This window comes from Salarias fasciatus, chromosome 23 (genome assembly GCF_902148845.1).
Source record: "Salarias fasciatus chromosome 23, fSalaFa1.1, whole genome shotgun sequence".
NCBI lineage: Eukaryota > Metazoa > Chordata > Actinopteri > Blenniiformes > Blenniidae > Salarias > Salarias fasciatus.
The window spans coordinates 23,273,510-23,300,734 of record NC_043766.1 but is presented as its reverse complement, the minus strand read 5'-3'; the positions used below and the strand labels follow the sequence as shown (position 1 = coordinate 23,300,734).

The 27,225-nt window shown below is 40.1% G+C and overlaps 1 protein-coding gene across 1 annotated transcript; it reads left to right on the top strand.

Moving 5' to 3' along the window:
* The first annotated feature begins 3,245 nt into the window (after window positions 1-3,245).
* hapln4 (hyaluronan and proteoglycan link protein 4) lies at window positions 3,246-14,313 on the top strand. Its single transcript, XM_030083740.1, has 7 exons — window positions 3,246-3,464; window positions 4,662-4,782; window positions 8,549-8,738; window positions 8,914-9,086; window positions 9,217-9,332; window positions 10,298-10,484; window positions 13,018-14,313. Exons 1-7 carry the CDS (start codon window positions 3,462-3,464, stop codon window positions 13,407-13,409), a joined length of 1,182 nt encoding a protein of 393 aa, XP_029939600.1. The 5' UTR covers window positions 3,246-3,461; the 3' UTR covers window positions 13,410-14,313.
* Window positions 14,314-27,225: the final 12,912 nt, after the last annotated feature.

The window sequence follows — 27,225 nt, the reverse complement described above, 5'->3', positions numbered from 1 at the left end:
CCCACAGGGGCTCCAGCCACCCGTGACCCTGAAAAGGAGAAGCAGTTTAGAAAATGGATGGATGAATGGAAAAAAAATGGCCTTAAGATACCCAGTAAGACACGGGAAGATCGTCCCATCCTTATCAAGTCTGGTGATGAACCCAAATACAGACAAGGAGATAGTTCAAGGTTCTTTAAACAGATTATATTTGAACAGTCCAAGCAGAGATATTCAAAAACACCATCAAGGCCAGTGGCCGTGGGAAACAGAAGCAAAGATGCAGTGAGGCATGGGATCGCATGCCTGGCACTGAATCTTCAGGGAAAGGATTTTTAATACACTGGCAGAGGGAGGAACAACAAGTTAAATACATTATACAATCAATAATGTAATCGTACAAGGGGAAGTGAACACAGAAGGAGATGAGGCAGGTGCGCCACAATAATACAGGAAGTGACAAACAGGTGAGGGATGGAGACAAAGCTAAAATACAGAAGAGAACCTGACAATCACTGATATATCAAGAAAGTTTGAGAACTTGAAGTGTGTTTTTTCACAAAGTGATGGGTGAGACCTTGTACACAATCCCTCAGATCGAGCAGCTGCTTTTGTCTCTCCAGTTTTCACATGCTGCCACAGAAGCACTGAAAAGGCAGACGAAGAGAAGGAAACAAAGACCAGTTTCAAAACAACTAGTTCCAATTCATTGCTTGAAAAACTCTCCCTGGCAGGAAAAAAAAAAAAAAAATCAGGAAACCTTCCAGGGACACAAACCAGCTGCAGGAATGGTGAAGGCTGTACAACTTATACCTTTACTGTTCTTCTTAATGGGAACTGGAAATGAACAAATTCATATTTCTTACTCGATGCATTTGAGGATCAATACTGGGCCAAACTGCAATACCATATAGCATGGTCTCCAGGGCGCGCTGGAGAATGGATGCAGAAAAGTGGCTTTCTAAGGGGTGATGGTTTTATTTTTCAACCTAAGATGGTAAAAGGTGTGAAGGGTTGCAGCAGCAGTGGTAAAATTGAACACAGTGACAGGACGGACAGTGCCATGTTGATGCAGACGGGGAATGAAGATGAGAAGAAAAATTGAAGAATGACAGAATTAGTTGGGGGAGCAGTCCACCTGCCAAAAAAGTAAAGGAACCCAGGTAAAAGTCACCCAAACCATATAAGCCAGAATTACTTTTAATAGCATAAGCATGTTCTATATTTCTCATATTTACATTAAATTCACAGCAAAAGTCTTTTTTTCTGCTTTTGATTCATTGACAGTGGGCATTCACTGTGCATTACCCAGGTTTGGAGTTGAGGTTGCCCAGAGATCCATAGTGTTGATCTGGCAGCAAAGACAAGCTAACCCTGACCCCTAGGATCACAAACATGCCTTTTTGCTCTTGGGACACACTGGTGCACAGAGGCGCCCCTCTCTGGCACAACTGTTCCTGTATTTTATTAAAAATTATGATCAAATAACACATGATGACTGTATTGAGCTGATCACAAACTGACATGAACAAGATTCTACAAGTTCCATTTTTCTTTTTTTCCAAGGCATGAAGAAAAAACTTGTTTCATGAATGCATTTTATGCAATTTGGATGCCTGTTCTAATAAATGTTAAAATGTGATTCTAACGTATGATCTATTCTTTGGCAAGAAATTATCACATTCATTGAAATCACTTAATGTACTTTGACACTGAACTATTTGAAGCTGTCTCGTTGTTTTTAGGCCAAAATGCTGTGACCCTCCCTGCCCAAATGCACCAAAATGTATCACTCTCACTTTTAAAATCAGTCACTTACTGGTTCTGCTTTTAAACATTCCTTGCTGAATCACTGCTGAGACATTTGAGGCTCATGGTTATTCTCAATTCTTTTTCTTTTTGCATTTTATTAGAGAAAATTACCTGCCTCCCAGGTAACAGGTAATCTTAAAGAAATCCTCAGTGTTTCAACGGTATTGAAAAACAGTTGCCTTAAGTCAATTTCTCAACTTGCAATAGATTTGTGAGATAATCTCCTTTTTTCCTGCTCTGAGGGCATAAAATTCAGCACCTCATGTAGAAGCCTTGTCTAAATCCCGCAGATACAAGGCAGGGATTATTTTGTTACAGAGTGTAACCAACACACACTGAAGATAATGTTGAATAGCACACCAAATTGCCAATTAATTGGAAGAAGCCAGCTGCTGGCTCAGCTCTGAAAGCAAGCTGTCAGTTTTAATACTGCCGTGCCGACCCTGGGTTTCTCAGTCCCACAAAGCATCACTTCCTCGTCTGTCTGGTTTTTTTTGTTTTTTTTTTCTTGACCTCAGAGGGAATACTGCAGGGAGAGTCCAGACACAGGCCTTACAAGCTCGTAACTGCTCCTGCAGCAATGCCACACACGACGGAAGAAACTGGAGGAGTCGCTCAGCAGTTGACGAGTCCTGTTTGGTGCTCCTCAGGACAACGATAATCAACCTGGAGCTCAGCTGCATGACATGAAACCATGTTCCCATCAGAGCGGTTTCAGTTCATTCAAATGCAAGACAGACTGCAGTTTTGAATTGCTGAGTGACCTGCCTTCACATTGTCAGCTGCAATCATCAGGAGGATCTCCCTCTACTGGCACACAGAAAAATCTTGTAGTATCTCCACCACACACCATTATGGAGCTGAGGACTAACTTTGGCTCCACCTGTGAAAAGGTCAAATGCTAAAGTAATTTAAAAGCGTTTAAGAAACAGTCCTGGACAGAAATTTGACCAAATGGACTGCACAAAGATTTTTTGCTTACACAGGAGTTTGGTGGCCATTCTTGAGACACTGAAAACATAATATATGGTGACTGTCATTAGTTATTGGAAACCACCTCTGAATAGCGATTTTCAAACAAGCTTGGGTCCAATCTTTAATTACAAATCCAAGAAGCTACTAAACTTCCTGATTATCCTCTTCCTTGGCTGATTAAGATTTATCCCCAAACAGAACAAACATAACCTGCAGACATTATTAGTTGCTTCAAAACAGATGCATTGTATTATAATCAAAATGTACAAAATGTACAATATATGTTCTGGTGTTATGCATTAATGTTAATTTCTTTGTCACCTTTTTTTTAAGAAAAGCTTTATTTATTTATTTATTTATTTATTTTAACAGCTATTAAAGTCATACACATTTGAGTAGAACAAACTGTGTCAGTAAGTGATATCTCTAATCGGTTTGAAGAGAAAGACATTAACTTTTCCACACACTGCACAATCTAATATGTGCTGCGTCATCGGAGGACTGCGGGACCCACAAACACCAGTGGTTCCCCTGCAGTGCGAGAAAACAGCGATGGGTCTGGAGACAGAGAGAGAGGGGGAGAGGGAGGTGAGAGCTGCTGCTGCTGCAGAACAGCATTTAGCCTGGGCTGAGAAGTCAAACGCTTCACAGCGGCACATCTGCTTCAACCAGGCATTAGTCCTGTTGTGATTGCCATGGTAAGTTTAAATCACTTCTGTGCTTGCTTAGTGTGCCTCAGCTTTGCAACTCTATGTGCTGCAAAAGAACTGCAGGGGTGATTATTGGACTAACCTTGAGAGAGAGGATGCAGCAGGGCTGTTTATAGTGTACAATGTGCATGTAAAATAGCTGCTTTAGTGACTCTGCTTCATTGAGGCCTGGATTCATGTTCAGACTTTTATGTACTGAAGCTCTGTTTCATGGGAAGTGATTATTCACTGGTGACAGTGCAAACCTCTAGCAGTGAATTCAGGAGCAGCATATCCAGATTGCTCCATCCTTTTGTTGGTATGATGATGTGATTATATTTGCATGGGAGTGAAAAAAAAAGGAAGAAAAAGCTGAGAGTTATGTTATGAAGAGACCTTTCTCCTTCGTCCAATCATGGATTCATGTCATCCATGATTTACTCAGCACAAGATACAAGTGGTGTCTAAACACTCATGTCTGCAATGGCTGGGCTCTGTGCATTCATTACAAACACAGATGTAATCAACTTTTTTTGCCAAAAAAAAAAAAAACTAGCTGCAACATCCAAATAAAGTCATTTTTTTTCTGCTTGTGAAGAGACAAGCTCTTTTCAGATTAAAATCTTTCTTATGTTTAATATGAAGCACAGGCTCTACAGTTTCCTCCAGAGGATGATATTATGTCCTCAAACAGCATTTTGCTGACCAATTGGTCCCAAAAAACATGTTGACCCTAAACTTTCCTCCATCTTCCTTATTGACACAGCAACCAAAAAAAGAACACAACCTTTTTAGGTCTGTCCTGCACAGTGAGGGATGTCTCTTTTCTGATAAAATGAATTTGCATAGACATCAACATGTTGCAGACTGGTCTCCTTAATTATTTTGAAGCACGACTTTTGACATTTTCAGGAGTAATCTAAAATAATCAGTTGACTGATCCTCATGTCCGGGTTTTCTAAAACCTAAATTATGGCGTCTGTGCAGGAGTTTTAACATGGCTTTGCCCATAATCCTTGGCGTTTCTTTGCTGAATGTCTCATCTTTCAAGTTTTTTTTTTTCCTTAAATTTATCACAGGTACGTCTTGTGATAGAAAAAGAATCAGATCCAAGTCTTTGTGTCTCTGGAACATTAGGATATTTTAATGCTTCATCACTGGGTGAACTCCAGTAAGCTTTCCCTTGTGATCTCTCTTTTCTTGCAGTTCTTCAAGCAGCTTTGGCCTCATGACACCTTTGTGGTGTTCGTCCTGACCTCTGTCCTCCCCGTGTTTTTGTTGGCTGCCAACTTGGAGAAAGGAAATAGGAAAGTAGTGCATGTCCTTGGTAAGGATTGTTTTTCTCTCTTGTATCTTGACAATTCCACATTTATACAGATAAAAGGCCTTAAATTGCACTGATCTGAGCCGTAATATGTTTACAATCACTCTATTTCTCCAGTAACAAGGAGGTTCCAGTAAGGCTGAACAATTTCAATATCATCTTCTGTGTGTCTTTAGACTGGCCATTATGTGCTTGAATGAGCATTGTCACCGGAAAATGTATGTAATACTCATGGGCTTCATTATCTTCAGGTGATTCATGACTCCACATTATTAGAAGTGATCTGGACCACTTTTTCTCAACCCCGTTGAAACTCACACTAATGTTTGTTATTAACTGAAAACTTAAAGTTTATCAACAGAGACAACTCATGTGGGAGCTGTGGAAATCAAATCACTTGATGTTATGAGATTGATTGGATGAGATCTGTTTGTCAACATCATCTGCAAAGCAGGGCTATATCACAGTGAGTAGGTTTTGATCCCAGGTCCTCCACATTTAATATCTAAATGCTCATCAGAAGGGGACTCTGTATGATATCCTTGTAAAAATATTATTTTAATTGATATTGTTAGTAATATCTGCTCTTCTGTGGAGCTCTGCTTGATTTTTTCTATGACACATGCAGCAAAAACGGTCCGATTTATGTAGATTGACACAGGCATAGATTCTAATAGCCTGGCTACTTTATTGACTTGTTAACCAGCTTCATATTATCACTCATCTGGATCATAGATGTCAGTTTAATCCTGCTTTGTAATACCTGCCTCAGCTCTGTGAGGTCTTCACTAGCCTGCAGATCCTTTGCAGAAGAAGCAACTAATAGCTACCACTGCTACGTATTGTCGCAAAAAATAAGTTATTTGCAACAGAAGTGTTTTGACACGAAGGCCGAAAGTAACAAATAATCTTCCATTTTTAAATGTAGTCTAAAAACAAAAAGCACCAACACAATAAAGAATATACATAAAGAAGGAAAACAAAACACAGGATGTTATAGACACACACATAGACACACAACACATTATCTGAGCATAAGATTTTCTCTCGTGTTGTGTCTTATACTGTGGGATTGTCCAGAACGTTGAAGAGGATATGCTGAATGCGAGAAAGTGAACATATACTGGATGTTCAGTATTTTGTTCCATCTGTTCCCTTAAGTTCTACACTTGGGTTTCTTGCGAAGTTTTAAACACTCTGATCAGTACTTGAAAAAATGAACTATTTTGTCTGTTCTTAAGGAATGGGAGAAGGATGAGACCTCAGTGTGACCGTGGGGCATGGGGTGACCCTGCAGAGAGGAAACATGACATGAACAAGCAAAACATTTGGTAAAACATTTAAAAGAAAAGTTTTCTGTTAAAAAAGGATGGAATAGCCTTTTTTGTCTCTTAGCCAACACATCCAGCAACAAATTCTTTATACATCGTGGAGGAGCAGTTATGTCAATAATACCATAAAATATACAGTAAATATACAGTATCTTGTATATAATGTCTTTAACTACAGGATTGGGGGCTTTTCTGTATGGAGTTTGCACACTATCAGTGTGTGCGTTGTAGGTTTTATCTCTCTGTACTCCGGTTTTCTCTATGATTAAAAGATTTTCTTATTAGGTAAAACTCTGAATTGCTAGTATTGCAAACATGTATGTGTGCCATTGTGTTTTTCTCTGTTGTGGAGCTGTGATAGACTGCAACCTCTGCAGGGTCTACCTGCACGGCGCAGCTAAGTTTCAACAGGGGATCCGTTCTGTGAGGTCTTCACAAACACAAACACACACACACACACACACACACACACACACACACACACACACACACACACACACACACACACACACACAGACTGATAGCTGCAGCTGCCTTCACTGGATATTGAAAAAAACAAAATGGCACGACCCACAAGAATATGACAACTTTAAAGCATAAACTGGCATTGAAAAATGACAGGTTTTTTTTTAACAATGCACTGTTGTACTTGTTGTACAATGTACTTGTTGTCAGGCATGTTGCTACACCTTACTTTTCTGAATATCCGTACTCTGTGTTGGAAAATAATGTTTTTGAAGTTTGGAATAAAACCCACTGGATGCTTTTATGGCTGATAGTGATAAACAACTTTGCAGAGAGCCGTGACGGGGCTAATTACTGCCTGGCAAGGGTAATTGTAGGTGCCTTTATGCGGTCACAACATTTCAGAAAACCTCTTGTGGTTGCTTATTAAATGTTTTAAATGTTTACAACACAGTCACTGTTTTTTTAAGACCTAGAATGGAAACAGTAAATGAGCAAAGGTCTCCCAAAAAAGCAAGACTGGGCTCGATACTTTCGATTTGGGTGAAGAGTGTTTAACATCATTCTTGGGTCAGTTTTAATTAATTTATCTTTGCATAGGTTAAGGTTGAAATTTTCATTTTTACTTTTTTTTTTTTCAACTTTGAGTATATGCCACAATGAATGCTATGTGAAAAAGTGTGCCACATGACGTGGTGAGTTGTGGAGGGGGAGATGGGGAATCAAACCTGCAACCAGACATCAAGTCATGGATGGCAGTGAATTTCGTGCAGCTCAACCGGGACAAAACTGAGGTGGTTTTAGTTATCGATCCCGAAGGCCAGAGAGAAAGACTTTTACCAAAACTACAAGATTTTAAACCAGCACAATCTGTAAAGAACGTGGGCATGATTAACGACTGTGAGATGAATTTCATCCCACTTATTAAAAATATGTGGGAAAAAAATAGGTCTTTATCATCTTAAGAATATAGCCAGAGTCCGCCCGTTTCTCTCTCAGGCCAGTACAGAGGTGCTAATGCAGCTTTTATCTCCTGCCGTTTAGATTATTGTACTGCCCTGCTCTCTGGTCTTCCCAAAAAGAGTATTCGAACCTCCAGTTATTGCATTACTCAGCTGCATGCGTGCTGACGAGGACCAGGGCACGGGTCTACATTACACCAGATTTAAAGTTGCTGCATTGGCTCCCTGTCTTCTTCAAGATTGATTTTAAGGTTCTTTTGTTAGTTTTTTTTTAAATGTCTTAAAAGCCTTGCACCTTCTGATTTAGCTGACCTGTTTTTACCATATCGACCCTCACGGACCCTGAGGTCCTCTGGCAGCAGCCAGTTATGAATACCAGAACCCAGAACCAAAACTGTGAGGCGACCTTTAGCCACTAAGGCCCCCGCCTCACGACTGCAGAGACTGTCGATATTGTTTAACAGAGGGCTAAAAAGACATGTTTTTAGTCAAGCTTTTAATTGACCTTTCAAATACTTCTTATGCTCTTATCTTTATTTATTAATTTCCTTAAGCATTTTTACTCTTTTAACTTTCAAGTTTATCTTACTTATCTTTCATCAGTATTTTTATTATATCTTAAGTTTTAATATTTTTAGTTTTGGAACCCCAGTGTCTCCTCAGTTGGGAGCTCCCCCACCTCGGTGTGCCGGTGTCTGTGTGTCGGGGCGGGGGGTACACCCGGTGGTCACGACCTGTGATGATGAGGGGTGGGCTTTCTTTTTGTATCCCGTAATGTTTTCAAATACTGTAAAGCACTCTGTGTTGCTTTTTTTTAATTGTATGAAAAGTGCTGTACAAAGAAAGGGTGATTCATTGATTGCTTGTCACCAACCAAGCCACACGGTGGAATGACATCTGTTCCTTACGGAACAGTTCACTTGTTAAAATAAACCGGTTAAACAGACCAATACTTCATTGAATGAAGGTAGAGATTTGAAAAGTCATAGTTTCTTCTTTGTATTCCCTCAGAGGATGACACTGGAGCAGTGATTGTACAGACAGCTCCTGGCAAAGTGGTGACACACCGTGGAGGCTCCATCACTCTGCCCTGCAGATTCCATCATGAACCAGAGAACACAGATCCTGCTCGCATTCGTATTAAATGGACCAAAGTGACGGATGCCCTGCAGTTTGAGGATGTCTTCGTGGCTCTCGGGAGGTAAAATCTACCTTTCACTTGTCATCATTCTATTTGTATGTGTGTGTGGTGTGTGTGAGAATATACCTTTCACACTTTCATACTGGGGACTGTGCAGAATTGCTTTTTTAGGTTGAAGCATTCTGAAAGTAAACAAACTGATGAAGAAACCAACTTGTGTATCAAACCCCTCTAGACAGCAACGTGTGTTTGGATCATACCGAGGACGTGTGTTTTTGGAGCAGGCAGGACCAGGGGATGCCTCAGTGATCATCCAAAATGTCACGCTGGAGGACTATGGACGATATGAGTGTGAAGTCACGAATGACATGGAGGACGATACAGGATTTGTCAACCTTGATTTGGAAGGTGGGGAAGTCTGAGACAGACTTTGGTGAAATGTTGATATAGCAAAGACAATATGATGCTCTTTCGTGTTGGAAAATATAAGACTTGATAGCTCCAACTCAAAAAAAGGTCTGTTTTTTCCCACCTGCAGGAGTGGTCTTTCCTTACTACCCCCGTGAGGGCCGCTATAAACTCAACTACCACCAAGCTGAAGATGCATGCAAACATCAGGATGCCATCCTGGCCTCTCATTCTCAACTGCACAAGGTCAGTTTCTGTTCTAATCTGGAATAAACACATGTGTAGTCATATGTTTGATAGAGAGAGGGGATATTATTACCCTGGATCTTCGTAGCACAGACATGGGGAACTGACATGTTGACCACTTCCTCATGTGGGTCTGTGAATCAAATTACAAAAATGTATAAAATGACACAGGTTACTGGAGAAGAAGAGAGGTAGGTCATTGTAATCACATCTGAAGAAGATATAATTTCTAATTATTTTTTTAATTGCAGTTATTACTGCATTTTAAGATGTAAAAGTATGAAATGCATGCATTTTGATTTATTAGACCAATTTCAGAGCCATCCAGTAAGTTCTTTTTATTAAATCTCTGGTCCTCGAATATTCTGGCTGTAGATATACAGGATCATAATTCAGCTCTGTGGTAATAAAGGTGAAATTTTTGTGCCTGTCACAATGATGTAAGATTCTGATCTATATTATTTGTAGCGCAGATGTCAAATTAATTTGGTTTCAGATGTGGTATCCTCTGTGCCACAACGTTTCTCTTCAGGTTGATGCCAGCGACGGCCACCCTCCCTCAGGGAACACGATTTCTGCAGATTTCAGCATGCATGTTTTTAGAAATTCCCCTTCACAATATGGTTTTCATGCTAATGCCACAGTGCTTGCAATAATGTAGCTATATATTGCTGCTCCATTACTGTGTCCCAGCACAGGTTTCAGGTGACAGTGTTATGATATGTATGTCACGGAAATAGTGTACTCCCTTGTGAACAAATCAGAAAGAAGACGTACTTTTATATTAGATTTAAAAATGTTTTTATTAACTTCAGGTACATCGTCTCCTATTACAAGGAATGTACCACATCAATGCCAAGATTATTGAAGCTGTGTCAGAGAAGATAAAGTAAATGCTTTCTCCTCTAAATGACGTCTTTATTCCTTCACTATGGCCCACTGACCTAGATTATCTTCTTCCCCAGGCCTGGCTAGAAGGTCTAGACTGGTGTAATGCAGGATGGCTGGAGGACGGCTCCGTCCAGTACCCTATCTCCCATCCCAGAGACCAGTGTGGCCGTAAGGACAATCCCGCTGGTGTGCGTAACTATGGCTACCGGCACAAGGAGGATGAACACTATGATGCCTTCTGCTTCACTTCCAAGCTCAACGGTGAGGAATAGAGCAATATTGGAGCCGGCAGCTTAAGATATATGTGCATTCATGTGTGTATCAGATGATCAGAAGTGCTTTGTAGTCCATCACCATGATTACAAATATCTATTCGGCATCTGTGCTTCATGATTGTAGAACAGAACACTGGCAGAGCTGAATTGTTGTGTTACGGTATAGAAAGAGGATGTATCATGAGTGTTGGAGCAAGGGGAAATGAAGCCCGTGTCTCTGATCTCTGCCTGTGATCTCACAGCCCTAAGGCCATTGGATTTAAATCAGGCAATGTTGATTCAGCCCTGCTCGGGCCACAGTGTCCTCTGGGTGCTCAGCATTGCCTTTCATCTCCCTGCTCTTTGATTTACATCACATTCCCTCAGAGAGTCTGTACACGCCACCTTCAGGTTCAAAAGCCCAAACAAACTTGGGAAAGTTGGAGGCTGGTTTAGTTTTTACAGCATTAAAGTTATGGGCAGGCCTAAGGCTGTGGAAACGTGACACTCCAAGCTCCACAAGGAAGAGTATAGGTACATTTCATCATTCACTCAGTCACTCCAGAACGAGACAATCAAGTGTGATATATATATATATATATATATATATATATATATATATATATATATATATATATATATATATATATATATATATATATGTGTGTGTGTATATATATATATGTGTGTGTGTGTGTGTGTGTGTGTGTGTGTGTGTGTGTGTGTGTGTGTGTGTGTATACATATATACTGTATGCATATATATATTGGTGGGTTTATTATTTAGAGATGAATGAATGAATGAATCCATAAATCCAAACACATATGTCCACATATGTACTTTTGAGGTCAAAGATAAACAACACTGGCTAATGAATCACAGACCCCTTTGTTGACTATTGGTATCGTCCACACTGTGAAATAAACATTCCTAAAAACAAGTCACACCAGTTGCCAGAAAAGGTATTTCTTCACTTGTGACTCTCTAGGATTGATCTCAGGGATCATTCTTCCTGCAAAGAAGGTTCTATAAAAGTTAAGTAGGCTGGAGCGTCATTGGAATGAAGGCATCATAAACATCCTTGAAGAAAAAAAAGCACAACTTGCTTGTGGATGAAAATCTCAAATTGAAAAGTTAAGAGATGTTTCAGCACAGCTCCTTTAACTGCTAATGTAAGTAAGTGTTGCTTTGGTACTTTTGACCAAACTGTTGTGGGAACATTAAACACTTATGAGCAAGATCGAGGTCGCTCCACTGAAGCTGAAAGCTGCTACAGCAGTTTCCTGTGTTAAGATGGTCCAAGCTTAGAGCAGATCACAGTGGACCTCAGCACCTCAGCTTGCCCTGCTGTGATCTCTGGCACCCCAACAATGGAAACCACTGAAAGACATGACTGGTCCCACTGTATTGTGACTCTTACACCCTATTCTCGTGTTGTTGTTTTTTTACAAGTTACATTTTTAGCAGTGTCTGCAATCATCTAATGAAGGCATTCCCTGTCATGAAGATACAACACCTTTTGCTTTATTTATGTTTCATTTTCAAATAATTTGGATTAGGCATTCGATTAGAATGCACACACTTTTATAATTCAACAAACAAGACTAAACGTCATTTGTTTTTAATGCTGTTTTTACTTTAAAGTTTCACAAAAAGAAAACTTTATGCCAGTCTGCCTTTTAGACATTTGAAACCAGGTTAAAATGATATGTGAAAGGAACTATTGTCCCTTTGAAAAAAGTGAAGTAACTCATTTAAATCACAAGCTGTTTTGGGATACACTGAACTTGGAGAACAGCCAGTGCTTTTCAACATGGAGAAAAAGGTAGTTTGATAGAAATGTTAAAGGGCTGCTCGCACCTTCCCTTGTGTGTTAATTACTGTGGACAGTCTGTTGTGGCCAGGAGGTTCCAGCAGTGGTCATGGCCGGTATTGTGTCTCTGTCCAGCTGGAAGGTATTTACTGAAAGATCCCAGGGGAAATATGAGACAATATTCTGCCTCTCTAATAGCCACCAGTCACATAAACAAGTGGAAAATCAATAGCTGAGGCAGGAGTAAAGCTGAGGTTGCTGACATGATTTTCATAATCAGTTGTTGAGAAGAACCAGCAGCTCGTAGTTACATTGTTCTATGTTCAAGAGAAGCCAGCCTGTGATTCAGCTTCGTTCAAACACTTTGACCAGCCAGGACACCATTATCTTCACTGTTTCTGGTCGAAAAGTCTAACCTCAAAGTGAGATAATAGAAAAAAGTTGGAGTGCTACCTTTATGAGTCCTTTTGAGTGAAGGTTGTGTCAGTATAATCTTTCGATGTTGAGCTGCTGCTGCGCAGGGAGTTTAGATATTTGGAACACAATCAGACACAGAAGCCAAAAAACAGAGAATCTACCCTTGAGGGCTCAGCTGGTCTCTGGGGCTTCCCTCTCTCATTCCCTTCCCTTTTGCCCTCTTGAGCAAAGCGCTGGCTGTATTTTCCTTCACCTTTTCACATGCTTACAACTCACATCTTTGGCCTCTCCTCTCTGTATTTCCCCGCAGGCAAAGTATACTTTCTGAAACGCTTCAAGAAGGTCAACTACGCAGAGGCAATGAAGGCCTGCATTCGAGATGGCTCAATGGTGGCCAAAGTGGGTCAGCTGTATGCAGCATGGAAGTTCCAGCTGCTGGACCGCTGTGAGGCCGGGTGGCTGGAGGACGGCAGCATCCGCTACCCAATAGTCAACCCCCGTTCGCGGTGTGGAGGATCCCAGCCAGGAGTTCGACACCTGGGTTTTCCTGATAAAAAATTTCGCCTTTACGGGGTCTATTGCTTCCGCAAGAACAAGGATGAAAGAGCAGCTGGTACTGTAATGGCAAAAAGCCCTGCAGATAGTTTGAAAAGCAGGAAGAGCAGCAGCAGCACCCCCATGAATGCCACTAGGGTGATTTAAACTGGAATTACTGAGAGCAGGAGGCGGATGCAATTTTAGATTTGACTGCAACTGTCGCCTAGCAGCCAGACTCCATTCATCGCTTTTAAAGTAAAACTCTCAGACAAGATGTACTCATTTGCAGATTTGCCAGAGAGAAGAAGCCAGGCTGTGTAAAATTAAGGGTGACATCTTTATTAGGGTGATTTTCCTTTCGTCTCCAGTCAGTCAATCATCTTAAGGAGTGAGTATGTTAGCACATCTGTCGCTGGGAAAGTGTATGATTAAACAGCAGCCTGATCATCACTCAGGCACATATCAGATCAGAGAGTCTGCCATGAATATTCTTGTTTACATGTGTGTGTGTGAATCATATTTGGCCCCTGCTGTGACTCCTGAGCTCTGAGCCAGGATTCCTTGCCAGGGTGAAAACATTCATTACTGAGTTAGATGCGATGATCTGCCTGACTGTATGGAAGGAATCCAACATGTCCTTTAGGTTTTGATTGCACCAAGTATAGTTGTCAGTATCTGGGTGCCATACTTGGTTAGCAACCCTCTGGCACAATGTGAGTCATTTTCCTCATTAACAGAGAACTGGCAATCCCATCATCAAAGCTGAACAGGCCAAGTAGTAAATATTGCACTAGCACTGAAATAATGGCACTTTAAATAGATGCAGCTTTATTTTATGGTAGCATCTTAGCTTAAACCTGAGCAGGCATGTTGTGTTTGGCTCAGAGTAGCTGTTCGGGCTGGACAAGCACAAAAACAAAGCGACAATAATTGCTGTTTACGTTACTTACTGCACTTTTTAGCTATCAGGACCACTTACTGCTCCGTCAACGTCATTAAAGTGACATTTATACAGGATATGTTTGAAACGACTGAATGAATGAATCTATGAAAACAATAAAGAAATAAAAGTCTTCAGATTGTTCATTGGAATAAGATGTGTTTTTGTGCCATTATTCTCTTCTCAATACAGGTTATGGATAAAATATTATAACAATTTTTTGGATAGCATATCAAGTTATTTTGCACCAAATTGATTTCCTTCTGAAGGTGCTTTAATCTTATTTTTTTGTCTTCAGAGATGTGACTTTTCAAGGTAACTTCAGGAATCTCTCTCTCTCTCTCTCTCTCTCTCTCTCTCTCTCTCTCTCTCTCTCTCTCTCTCTCTCTCTCTCTCTCTCTCACTCTCTCTCTCTCTCTCTCACTCTCTCTCTCTCTCTCTCTCTCTCTCTCTCTCACACACACACACACACACACACACACACACACACACACACACACACACACACACACACACACACACACACACACACAACACTTATGATACATAAATGCCCACCACATCTGAGTCTGGAGGAGTCACACAACCACCTGCAGTAAACAATTATCAAGTCATCCATGCACACAGAATCTGATAATTTTTCTTTCGAATAAGTTTTTTGCGTTTTACTCACTTCGGTGCATTTCTCACATCAGTTTTTTTATTTGCACAACAGTCAAGTCATTTCTCAAAACTCTTAGTAAAAGCTGCAAAGCCTAGTTGATAACCTGGTAAAGCATGCTACTTTCTCAAAATGCATAGTTATTTCCTCAACAGCAAGTTTTCATCTCAGTGAAAGTGTCAGTGTCATCAAGACAAAACGTCCTGACACCATTGTTTATGAACAAGATAGTCAAATGGCTTCATCATGTTTTCATTATGACACTTTACTCTGTATGGATTTTCCAATGCAAAAAGTCACATCTTGGTGACACTTCTTGAAAATGCTCAAGACAGCACTACATAATATTTACATCGCCATTTGAAAACTACAATAAATTTACACATTATTGTATTCAGAGAAGTAAATGAGCACAAGACACTGAATGTGTTTGTTTCACATTTTTGACGCATCTGCTCTTTGCAATTCTAATTAGTTCACAGCTTTGTGCAAAAGAAAAAAAACACACAATTATTTACAACAAACATAAACTCCCTTTGGGTAGAGCTGTGCACAACTGTAAACAATATTGCAGTAAATACTGGAAAGAAAAATACAGCATACACAGTACTGTAAATCATTCATGCCCATCCAGATGTTCCTGTCTGGGCACATATTTTCTTCTACATCACAGCGAATGCCATCTCTTGCAATGCAGCAAGGAAAATATCTCCTGGAGTGGTGAATCCTCCTCCTGCAGGACTCCGCTGGACAGATTTTTGACACCCCGCTCAACATTATTGTCTGTAATAACTCAAACAAAGAAATAAGGACTATACGTTTTATGGAGAATGACTATTCAGCATTTATAAGTATAGTTCATTTTGACTGACATGAGCTAATGACGTTATAAAAAGCTTGTATGAAAGACTTGTATGAAAACAATTGGAGCATGTCCAAAAGCATTTGCATTCTGTTGGAAGGAATGAGAAATTGCTATCATGATGTGCACAGATCACTGAATGTTGTGGAGGCTGAACTAATGGTTGTCTACATAGCATGAAATGTAGACGTTTGATGCTATGTAGACAATTGTTTGTCAACTTTTAAACTCTTCTCCACGTCTTCTGTGGGAACTTTCCATTTGGATGTTCAGATTATAAATTTTAGATCCCTGTTGGGTTTTCCCAAATGAATATCAGAACTTCCACTTACGTGTTGAAACTGGAACTGCGCGGTCTCTTGATTCTGTCAAGGGCCCACTCAGGACACATAAGTACTCTCAGGCCTTTAAATGTATTTGAACGCTGACGCCATGATATGTGGTATAGTTTTACTCTGTATAATCGTATTATATAATGACATATTATATTACATTATATTGTGCTGTCGGGTGGTGACTTGGTGAAAGACGACTGACCACACTCAATCAGGGCTTTATTTTATTGTGCACCAGGAACATCACACACACTAAGTGATGGCTCACAGGCCCACGTCACTCGCCCAGCAACTCCCTTGGCTCACGGTCCAACCATATACTGTATAAAAAAAAATAACAGAATTGAGCGCGAGAACACCGGAGCAGGAAAGTTAAATGCAACCAATTATAAAAGGAAGCAATAACGAACACAACAATCCCTCTAAACAGCCCCAAAAGTCCCGAACGGGGAGCTCCCAGCATGCCTTGCAGCATGCAGCGCACCACAGCGACTTCGACGGTCACTACAATATTAATTAAATGTGTTATATAAATAAAATTGACTTGACTAATATTCAAATTTGCTTGGGGAATATATGAACCTCCTGCTTAATTATTCTTTTGCACATGGAAAGATAACTTTTTTCTCTGCTTCAGACTGATTGAATCTCCTTCATAAGCAGACCAAACAAAACATATCTGTTAAATGTAACTGTATGTAAAACTGACATCTCTCACACATTGAGAGTGAAAGTCACACTCACACCTGCACTGCTTTCCTCACACCATGTACTCAACTTTTGTTAAATTGTGAATTTCCTGAATTTTCAAAATAGAAAACATCACCATCAGTGAACAACAGATCCAGTTTTCAATATATGCTGTCAGATGTAAATTAGACTTTGAAAGTAAAATCTATTATAAGTCTCTGTAAATGCTACCAGTCCAGTACTACCATTCAGGTGAGACCGGCTCCAGTCCACCACAAACAATCTGTATATAACATGGATGGATTGGAGTCTCTGTAATCTGTGCACCTGAAGCATTTACGAGTATTATGGGCTTATGCTTGGTTTTGACTGCATCATATCATTAAGGGCTGCCAACTCTCACACACTGAGCATGAGACGCTCGCATTTTACGCTTGCTTTCACATCACAAATGCTTTCTCTCTGAAGAAACTGCATTTTTAGCTCAGTGTTGAACTTCCCATGAATAAAACATGGGACAACCACTAAGAATCCCAAAGCAAAATGGCTGATGACTGAATTTGTGCTAAAGGGAGCACTTTTATAAAGAAAGTGGTGATCATTATATATTTATAGCCTACAACTATTATCCCCATCACGTTCATAGCTTTACTTAGTAACTCATTTTATGTCATTAAATGGACTTGAGTGCATATACTGAAATACTATTAGCTAAAATATACAGTTCTAAAAGTGTACATTTTATTGAAAGTAGATATTAGATCACTAATCATCCACTTAAATCTCAATTACAGTGATTTATCTTCAACAAGGGAAAATACGTATGTATTTCTGCCCTGTTTAGAAAACTCATTTTGGCCACTTGTACGTGATCTCATTCTTTTGGTCATGAATCAAAGTTCATAGGTGAGGGTGAGAGTGCAGACCGACCAGCAGACAGAGAGCTTTCCCTTACAGCTCACCTCTTTTCCAACACAACATTTACATCGTGTTTAAACTGAATTAAATCATTTCGTTGTGAAGCTCTGATTTAACCGGTGATAGTTTATGTGACGTGAGCAGGTGCCACCACCGCTAAGTCATTATTTTCTTTTATTTTTCAAATTAATCTCTTTGGCTTGTTTGTTGCTGGGAGCAACTGCTGATCCGTGAACGTGGCTCTGAGTGGGAGCATGTTGGTGTTGAGCCATCAGAGCCGAACAAACCATGTCATCGTCATAGCAACCGGCAATGCATAATTAAGTGAAGTTCACGGCAAGTCCAACACCATTAAATAAATGCTGTTGATGAAAAAAAGAATCCAAAAAACAAAAGCAAATCTTGAGCTATTAAAATAAATGAAAGACTGTTGCTTTATGTATATTTACAGTTCTGTGTGGTTTATTTCATTTTGAAAGAGAAAAAGAAAAAGTGACCTTGATGAGCAATTTTACCAGGGCCATTATTTTTTGTCACCGCCCAACACTGGAGTTACAGTCACTAAAGAAATAAACAAAGTCCCACTTGATTCATGATCAGATTTATGATTTAATGGGGGAGCACATATTCTGCATTTCAGAAGGTGAGTAATTTTGTTCTTTTCAATCAGCTTAAAATTATGATGAAAACCCATTTCAACTCGTTTCATTTCATTCATTTCCCTGTGTGCATCATTTCTAAAATTACGTTAATCTTCTGAAAGACTTTGGACTTCTAAAAAAAAAAAAGGATAGTTTTGTTCTGGCATGTGTATACAGAATGTCTTTGTTTAAGAGAATAAGGAATTATTAGCAAGAAACTACCTCCTGCTCAGCATGTTTGCATGTTCATCCACCAACCATCTTTTATACCATTTTTTCCACTGGAGGCTTGTGAGGTGTCATAGCTCGTCTCTGAGGGTGACGCCAGGGCAAAGCAGATCAAGTCCATCACAGAGCAGACACAGGGAGACAGACAATATCTCACACACGTCCATTCATGTCTATCGGTAGGTTAAAGTCACCAATTCATCTGGAATCCATGCTGTCGGATGAAAGGGAAAAGCACGAGTACTTGAGTTCTCACAAGTTGGAACTTGATGATTTGTCTTGAAGAGTTTGGAGTCCAGGAGACAGAAAGACATGCCTTTTCTGTATGTGGAGGCAGCGCACCTGAAGACAGCATCATCTTGACTTGTTGTTGCAGTACTTATGCTGCTTGTTTGTAAAAGAACAGGGATACTTTATAACATAGCTGATTTTAATTTACCGCCAATGAAATACAAAATAGTTAAAAATGCATGAATACACGTTAATATCTGAATGAGTGTGCAGCAGAAGAAGAGAAGGGTGCTATGCTGCTGTTACCACCATTAGCTCCTTCATCAGGATTCTTTGTCCTGGAGAGTGACGGGGGAAAAAAGGCTGTTTAACCTGAATCATGCAGTCAGTGCAACTTAAAGACAGAGCTCATAGACTGCTCCAATATTGCAGCTCGCATCCCGCAAATATTCTGTAATCAAAGCAACACACAGACAATAAAGTCGCAGGCAAACTGTCAAACCACCTGCTGACATCCAGCTGCTGTTGGAGGGGCGACTGGTGCTGACCACAAGGTTCTCCTTTGAACTCATAAGCATATCTCCCACAGCGTAACGGGCTAGACACTACACCTTATTTAGCATTTAAATGTCTGTACACCTGCTTGAAATATTCCTCAAGGGGGCACATTATAGAAAAATCATTATTTCATGGATTATATAATATGGTGTTTGGCTTGCCTACTGGCTCCAGAATAATACAGAGACAGTGTTTTTTGCTGGCTGCCTTAGAGGAAATCTATGGGGTTTGCTGTTGGAAAAGCAGTCCACTGTTGCATAGAGGGGATAATTCTCATTGCCAACCCCCTTTCCAGTATCTCCATGCACAAACGAGAAGTAAACTTAATGAGACGTCGGCTCTGAGCCTCTGAGAAAAAAATGTCATATTGGCATTAGTTTAATTTTTGTTGGGGATGATCATAAATGCTCAAGACTGGATGCCACTGCTCACCGCCAACATTTCTGCACTTGACCACTTCTTAGACAATGTTTTGAGTTCGATCTAGTCATTGCTGAAGTTACTCCACAATCAGAAGCATTGCTCCTCATAGGAATGAACTACTTTCCGTACTTTGGGGTGTGTGGCAAGCAGTCACTAATTTGCATAAGAAGAAACATGCACGCAAACAGGAACAGAGGGCCTGTTATGTCAGTGTGAAAATGATTTATCCTGTAGCAGTTTTGCACTCAGCATCTTGGTAACATTTATTGAGGACGCCTAACCCTAAACCGACCCTTTAAAAAAAATACGACACTTGAATAATCTTGTGAGATTAAAAATGGAATTAGTATTTTAAAGTCTTAATTACAGTGGAGAGCTTTCTCTATTGACACCACAGTGCTGATACAGTTGGTGAAGGATTTCTGGTATACACGCTTGTCTCGTGATTAGTCAGCACCTGATCTGTCTTTGATTGAATGTTCCTAACAAGTTAGGAGAGTTCACAACTTTGAGCACACCAATATTCCAAATTTTAGAAGCTCATACTTGTGTCGTCGTGTCCCTCGGAGTCCGAACTTTTGTCAGCTACAAACTTCAACAGCAACGTATCATGTTTCATGAGAGCACATGAGAAGCAAGTGCTGATTGAGAAAGATCCTCAGTCTGCTGCTGTGACTTTGATGTGATGGCGAGTTGTTACTTGTCTCCCCTCACATGGTTTGCTGCTCTTTACTTTTTGTCTCTCCAGGTTTGTTTGGTTTTGCTGATCTTCTGTTGGAAGTCATCTTGAAAGTTTGTGTTGTTTCTTGGACGTCCATCGTTGCGCCTTGCCAATTTGAACGTAAAGCTATAGAGGCATTTATGTCAGAGGCATTAATGAGACTACAGTGTCAACCTGTAGGTGGATGACATTTTAATGATAGTCTTTTCTCTTTTGTGAACACCCATCATCAGATATCCTAATCCCTTTGATGTTTTGACACCTACTTCAAAACAATGTCACTAGTAAGAGTGAGAACAGAAGTAGAAGGCACAGACACAGGGAAGAAGAAAATACGTTTGTAAAAAGAAAGGAGGAAAGAAAAGAAAAATCTCCATAACACTGATTTTAAAATGCAGATATATGAAAATAAGCCACAAATACTTTGTTATGAGGTGCCGTACAAGACATAATTCATTCTGGCCCTCTCACACACATATATTCTCATGCTTACACACACATATATTCTCCTTTCACACACACATATTCTCCTTGCGAACAGTGATTTGCGTCCTTCTCACTTCTGCACAGCAAACACTTTCACCATCACAATGTTCAGAAACTTTTGACGTAAAGATGTAAAAAACAGAATTATAGTGGCGCCACAGAAAAGCAATTGGACTTTTCCAACTAGTTTCATCAGGCCATATAATCTCTCCTTCCACTGGCATGAAATTAAATTAGGTGACCCTGTGACAATGAGAAGTGCCATACAATTAATACAAAGAAATGGCTCTCATTTATCACCCTATGACAGAGGTCAGGGCCTCTGGGCAGGGCACAGATAAAAGCAGTCAGATGACAAAAGAAAAAAGGACACACAAAAATAACAATCTAATTATCAGTATGAAATACAATGATAAAAATCCGTTCGAATGCCCGGTGCGTGCTGTCGCTCCACCTCACACTTGAGCCTGATTAGACTTTTTGACGTCGCCCTGATTCTCCTGGTGATATTCCTTCACCTCAGACAAATTGCGCCTCTCCAGCTCCTACGGGTCTTTTCACAAATCATTTTGACACTTGTCAGTCTTTCACACGGGAGCCGGTTATCAACAGTACTCCAGTGAGTGAGCACACTAACACTGGCCCTGCAGCACAGCTACAGTTATTCTTAGCGTGCTGTCATGCCCAACATGTCTATATATCCAGTGTCAAACAGGCACTTCATAATGATCATTGCCAGCATGGCTATTTTGCATCTGCACTGACAGTTGCAGATAAGAAATAACAATAAAATGTAGAGGTGTAAATATGGAGGAGAACACAGTATTAGCAAAAGCAGTGATTTCAGACAAGGACTTTGATGTTCAAACCTGAAGCAGAGGCGTAATAATGACAACTTTTATGATAAATGACTGTCATGACTCAACGGGCCATATAGTGAAACTGATAGATTAATAATTCAACCTGTGCTTTCCCCGACGTGACATGTCAAAATGTCTGCAGTAATAGAGATCTCCCTCTAGCATAATCTAATTAGGCATCATGTGAACATGGGAAGACCTAAATGGATATGTTCACGTTGGGAATTTTCATTTTTCATCTCATAAAACTGCTTCATCCCATTCAGAGGCCGTACATTCACACAGCAGGCAAAAAATGGCCTAAATTCAACTCCTTATGTGGCCTGCATCCAAGCAGTGAATATCAAATATTAATTATTTCAAATGAAATTAAGGCCACTGTCACGTGTGATCAGACACGGAACTGATGGTTTTAAAGTTGCATTTAATGAATTTGAGTCAAAATTCATCCTCAACCATGGCAGAAGGCAGCAAAATCACTAATAAACTAAACCCCACACACTTATACAGCCACTTATACAGTCACTCAAAAATTATGTATACACACACACCCACACACACACACACACACACACACACACACACACACACACACACACACACGTTTGTACTTATATCGTTGTGAGGACACTCATTGACATAATGCATTTCCGAGCCCCTTACCCTAACCATCAAAAATAAATGCCTAACCCTAACCCATACCCTAAACCTAACCTAAACCCAATTGTACCCCTAAACCAAAAACCAAGTCTTAACCCTCAAAAAGGCCAAAAAAGGCCTGTCGAAAAGTGAGGACCGGCAAAAATGTCCTCACTTTGCAAAAATGTCCTCACTCTGCTGGTGAAAAACAAATTTTGGTCCTTACTTTTGGGTTTATACAAGTACACACACACACACACGCACGCCCAGGCGAAAGCCCTTAAACACATACAGGGACTTTTAGAGATCATCTGTTTGCTCATACTCTTTTTTTTTTTTTTGGTCTGTGGAAGGACACCAGATTACCACGATTGTCCACACATGTAAATAGATGACATGCAAACCCACAGAAATGCAATCAATGCAACAATAACTGGTATATAATTCTAATATCTAATATCTGGCTCTCTAATCGCACCCAGGGCCTTCCTCTCTGAGACTTCATCACTGAATGGTCCATGTTGTGAGTGTATCACTTATTCTCTGATGCATCATGACATATGAATACACGTATTTGTTCAGGACTGTGCAGGATTCATTCCATTCCTTTCAAATAAAGCATATTTAAAACAAAGTTGCTGTTGCTCAAACATGGCAATTAGCAAAGGTAACTTTAAAAGAGAAAAAAACTAAAGACAGAAAAAGGAGACTGCCCTTGAGCCCACGATTTAAATGAGATAACTAAGTGATTGTGTGGTAGAGATGTTGGTTGGATGAGTGGCTCATCACAAATGAGCTTGTGTTTGTCACGCCACAGTCGCTCCTGAATCAAACAAACTGTGAAAGCGGCACTAATCACAGATTTGCTTTATCTTCTTTATTCAGGCAGTGTCAGTCTGAATCAAAGCCCAGACTCTCATCGTGGGCCCTCATCATGTGAAAACAGATCTGATGGGTTTCAAGCCACTATACAATTAAAAAAAAAAAAAGAAAAAAAAAGCCTAAAGCCTTCATAGACTGATTGAATCAGTCTGTAATCAAGCCAATTATCTGTAATACCTATGTTGCCACCTGCTTCCTCTTTATCAGCCCCATCTGGTGGTCTACTCTGTAGCTACAGCGAAATAAATCCATACTCAGCATATAGAATGCACGACCTCCAGCATGTGAAGGCTTTTGTCCAGGATTTGTTTTGTTATGTACGTCTGTAACGAAAGAAGTTGGTGTTTAGTTTCAGCATTACCTGGTTGTCTCTGATGAAGATCAGCTTTTCTCAATAACCATGGAATAACTGCTGACAGCAACGTGACAAATGTTGCTTTATTACAGTTACGGGTTGAGGGGCAGGAGCTCATCAGAATGATTTCAGGACCCACCCTGAACAGGCCACCAGTACTTCACAGCGCAAACATAGTGTCTGGTCAGTGGAACGAAGTCAGAGTACCAGGAGAAAACAATACAAACATACAAACTCTGGTTCAAACATGAATGGAGTATATCTCATAAGAGTTGGAAGAACTGAACCACATAATTTCTGCCTGGCACATTAACATGAGCCTGTATCCACATGTGGCTCATAAGCTTATTTCTAAAATTACACTAGCTTTCCTTCATGGGACCAGTCACCATGAGTTCTTTTCTTTAAGATGTTTTACTCTGTTTTGTTAAAGGTTTAAAAAAAAAAGTAACTTCTGAAGCCTTTGGGCCCAAAAATACATATGAGCTCATCTTTATATTAGGTGTCTGCATTGTTGTCTCTCCGGATTTGTTGCTGCTTCTTCGTCTAAAATTCAGATTATTAAGCATCTTCCTCACATTCACTGATTCAGATTCAGTTAAACTGAAGTACTGAATAAGTAATCATGCATGACCCTTCAATTCCAGCTTTTTCTCTTTGAAAGAAACCAAATGGATGAACAGTTGCTGGACAATTTCACATTAGTGGCATTTACAGTGTACTTTAAAAATCGAAGCTTCAATAGTGTTTTCTAAAAACTTACATTTCCACTGTGTTTTTTGTTTTTGAAGACAAACTGTTACACCAAAGTACTGAAGCACCCGAATTAGTTAAAAACAAACAAACAAAAACAAAAAAAAAAAAACATAAACCCCCTTATGACTTAATTGTTTGGATTTATTTGAATGAACAGCAGTATTGACATATTTTTAATGGTACTGAGAAGCTCACATTACAAATGTGCATCACACTTGTGAATCTTGTCTCTGATCGGATAGTTATTGAGCAAGTTTCCTGTGGCCAACAGTAATGATCAGTGCACGGGCAGGATGCTCTCCTGTCAGTTTTTCAAGATTCTAGATGTCTATGTGTGTGTGTGTGTGTGTGTGTGTGTGTGTGAGAACAAACAAACAAACAAACAAAAAAACAACATAAAATAGCATGGGGTGCATGTGACGATTGACATGGTTGACAGATGTAACATTAGACAAAGTCTGTGCATGGACCTAATGAAAGTCTATCAGTGCTACAATAATCTTAGGATCTGCAAGCTGCTCACATCTGTCTGATATCCATGTCTGCAAATATCTGAGGAAATGATTTATTTGTTGACCATATACAAGCTAATATGAGAGTGACGCAACGCCAGGAGATTGTCCCAGCAGGAATCAAGTTTTATTCTGCATTAAATCTCAACATTGTTATGATTGAACACACAAACAGACCCAGATCCATACAACTTAGCCCATGGGAAATAGCTTCAGAAATTACCCTATCTCCCTAAACGATCTTCCTTAATGCCTTATGCATTCTGTGTGTAATTCGGATGGAGCTCGCCGCTGGTGATACGTAATATGCATTGAAAGCAGTTGGTTTGTAGAGATGGGTAATTGGCCAAATTGTGCAAGTTTTTTTTTCCCCCACAGTGAGGGGCATATTAAACAGGCGGCAGTGTTGAGTTAATTGAAAGTGGTACGAATCTAATGAAGTGCACAGTGGCTAATGAATAGTAGAGTTTGCCCTGTCATCTGTGGATGCATCCAAAAAAAAAAAAAAAAAAAAAAAAAAAAAAAAAAAGAAAAGTGTTGTTTAATTTCACCACAGTCACAACTTTTCATTGGCTGTCCTTTCTGGTGGTGAGCTGTCATGCTCACACACCCTGAGTGGGAGTCACACTGCTTTTACTGACTGGGCTCTTTCAACTATCCTGGACTGGGTCGAAAGAGAATAGCAGGAGGTTAATGAAACAGTTTGAATGGGAATGCGCGCATGCGTGTGTGTGCGTGCGTGTATGGATGGATGCATGATGTGTGTCTAAGTGCCTGTTAGGAGGAAATGAAGGAAAGGAGACAGCCTCAGCAGAATCACAAAGTCAGAGGGAGGACAGAGTTAAAGGCAGAGAAAAGCAACAGAGGGAGAAAGAAGTGTGAAAGAGAGATAGGTGAGAGAAAGAGGTTTGAGGGAATGAATTGAAGGCGGAGAGATAAGAGTAAAATGGGAAAAAGACGGAAAAATGTCAGGAATGCAGAGTAGTGGGAAATTCAGGGAGACTCGGGTCTTGGGCCCTGCACCCGGATTCAGAAATTGACTGGTCAGCGAGCTATTGTGGTTCTGCTCATGGGAAAAGATACTGAATGGATCCAGAGCTTCAGAAACTACTAAACCTTATCTCACCCCGGTCTCAAACAACGCTTACCATTCAATTCATGGACTGTTTGCACTTTCATCTTTGGTGGAACTTGAAATGACTTCCCAGAGGAAACTGGTATAAAAATCTCCAACTTTTGACCTTAAAAAACACTGTTGAGACATTTCTTTGGTTTGCCTGCTGGGTGAATATGCTAACACTTCTGCAGCTACACAGTGGTTCTGATTTCATATTTTATAAGATCATTAGGGGTGCCATTTCAGCATAACCTTGAAGTTTGGAGTACAGTTGGCAGTCTGAACTAGTCCAGAGCAGAAGCAACTAATTATCTTTCCGTGATATGTAGAGAGAGCGCAGTCTGTAAAGGCTGAGTCGTCGCTGCACCCCTATAATTTGCTCAATAACAAGCCAGGTGAGCGGGAAATCAGATGTTTTGAAGCAAAAAGAAGCACGGAAGGCACAATTCCTCTAGGAATACGACTGAAAAAATGGTGCCACATACGTATTTGGCCGGAATCAAAGAAAAGAAAAAAAAGAAAACAGAAACAGAAAGGAGGCTAACTCGGTGTTCCAAACAGCTCCTGCTGAAGGAAATTTGTTGAGACCACATGTAGCAGCTGAGTGGTCAAGACCCAACCACTAACCCACTACTAAGTGTTTATTGATAAATGACCAGAGTGGGATTTGTTGGATGGGATGGAAAGGACAGACCATCCATCACTGGTCTATGCTTCTCTTCTTTTGCTTTGTTTTTTTGTTTTTTGCTTTGTTTTTCTACCACCAGAGGGATAAAAATTCAACATTATTTCCAAAACTTTTAACGAAAGCTTTGACAAGTCTCTGCAACAGGTGCATCTGTAGCATTTATTAAGGTCTTCCATGATAGCTGAGCAGTGTGCAGCTTTGTGTGCTGAAATGCAGATTACTTTCTCCAAAAATGCCTAAAGAAATTGTGCATGAAGGGCGCAAAAATGATCAGAGAGAGCCGTAACCTTGACTATTTCACAATAAAAAGCTGCAGAACTGCTTGAATTTACCACAATAGACAGCAAAGTTGTTGAACATGTGATTATGGACATTGATATTGAGCAAAAGGATCAAAGATAAGTTGGAGCTAACATTGAATTCACCAGCGGATGCAACCAAGATTAGACGAGCACAGAGTCTTAAGTGGAAGGCAGCA

Excerpts from the sequence above, each read along its gene's own strand:
- hapln4 (XM_030083740.1), top strand. Across the intron at positions 9,087-9,216 it reads TGTCAACCTTGATTTGGAAG|GAGTGGTCTTTCCTTACTAC; the intron begins GTGGGGAAGTCT and ends TCCCACCTGCAG. Across the intron at positions 9,333-10,297 it reads CTCATTCTCAACTGCACAAG|GCCTGGCTAGAAGGTCTAGA; the intron begins GTCAGTTTCTGT and ends CTTCTTCCCCAG.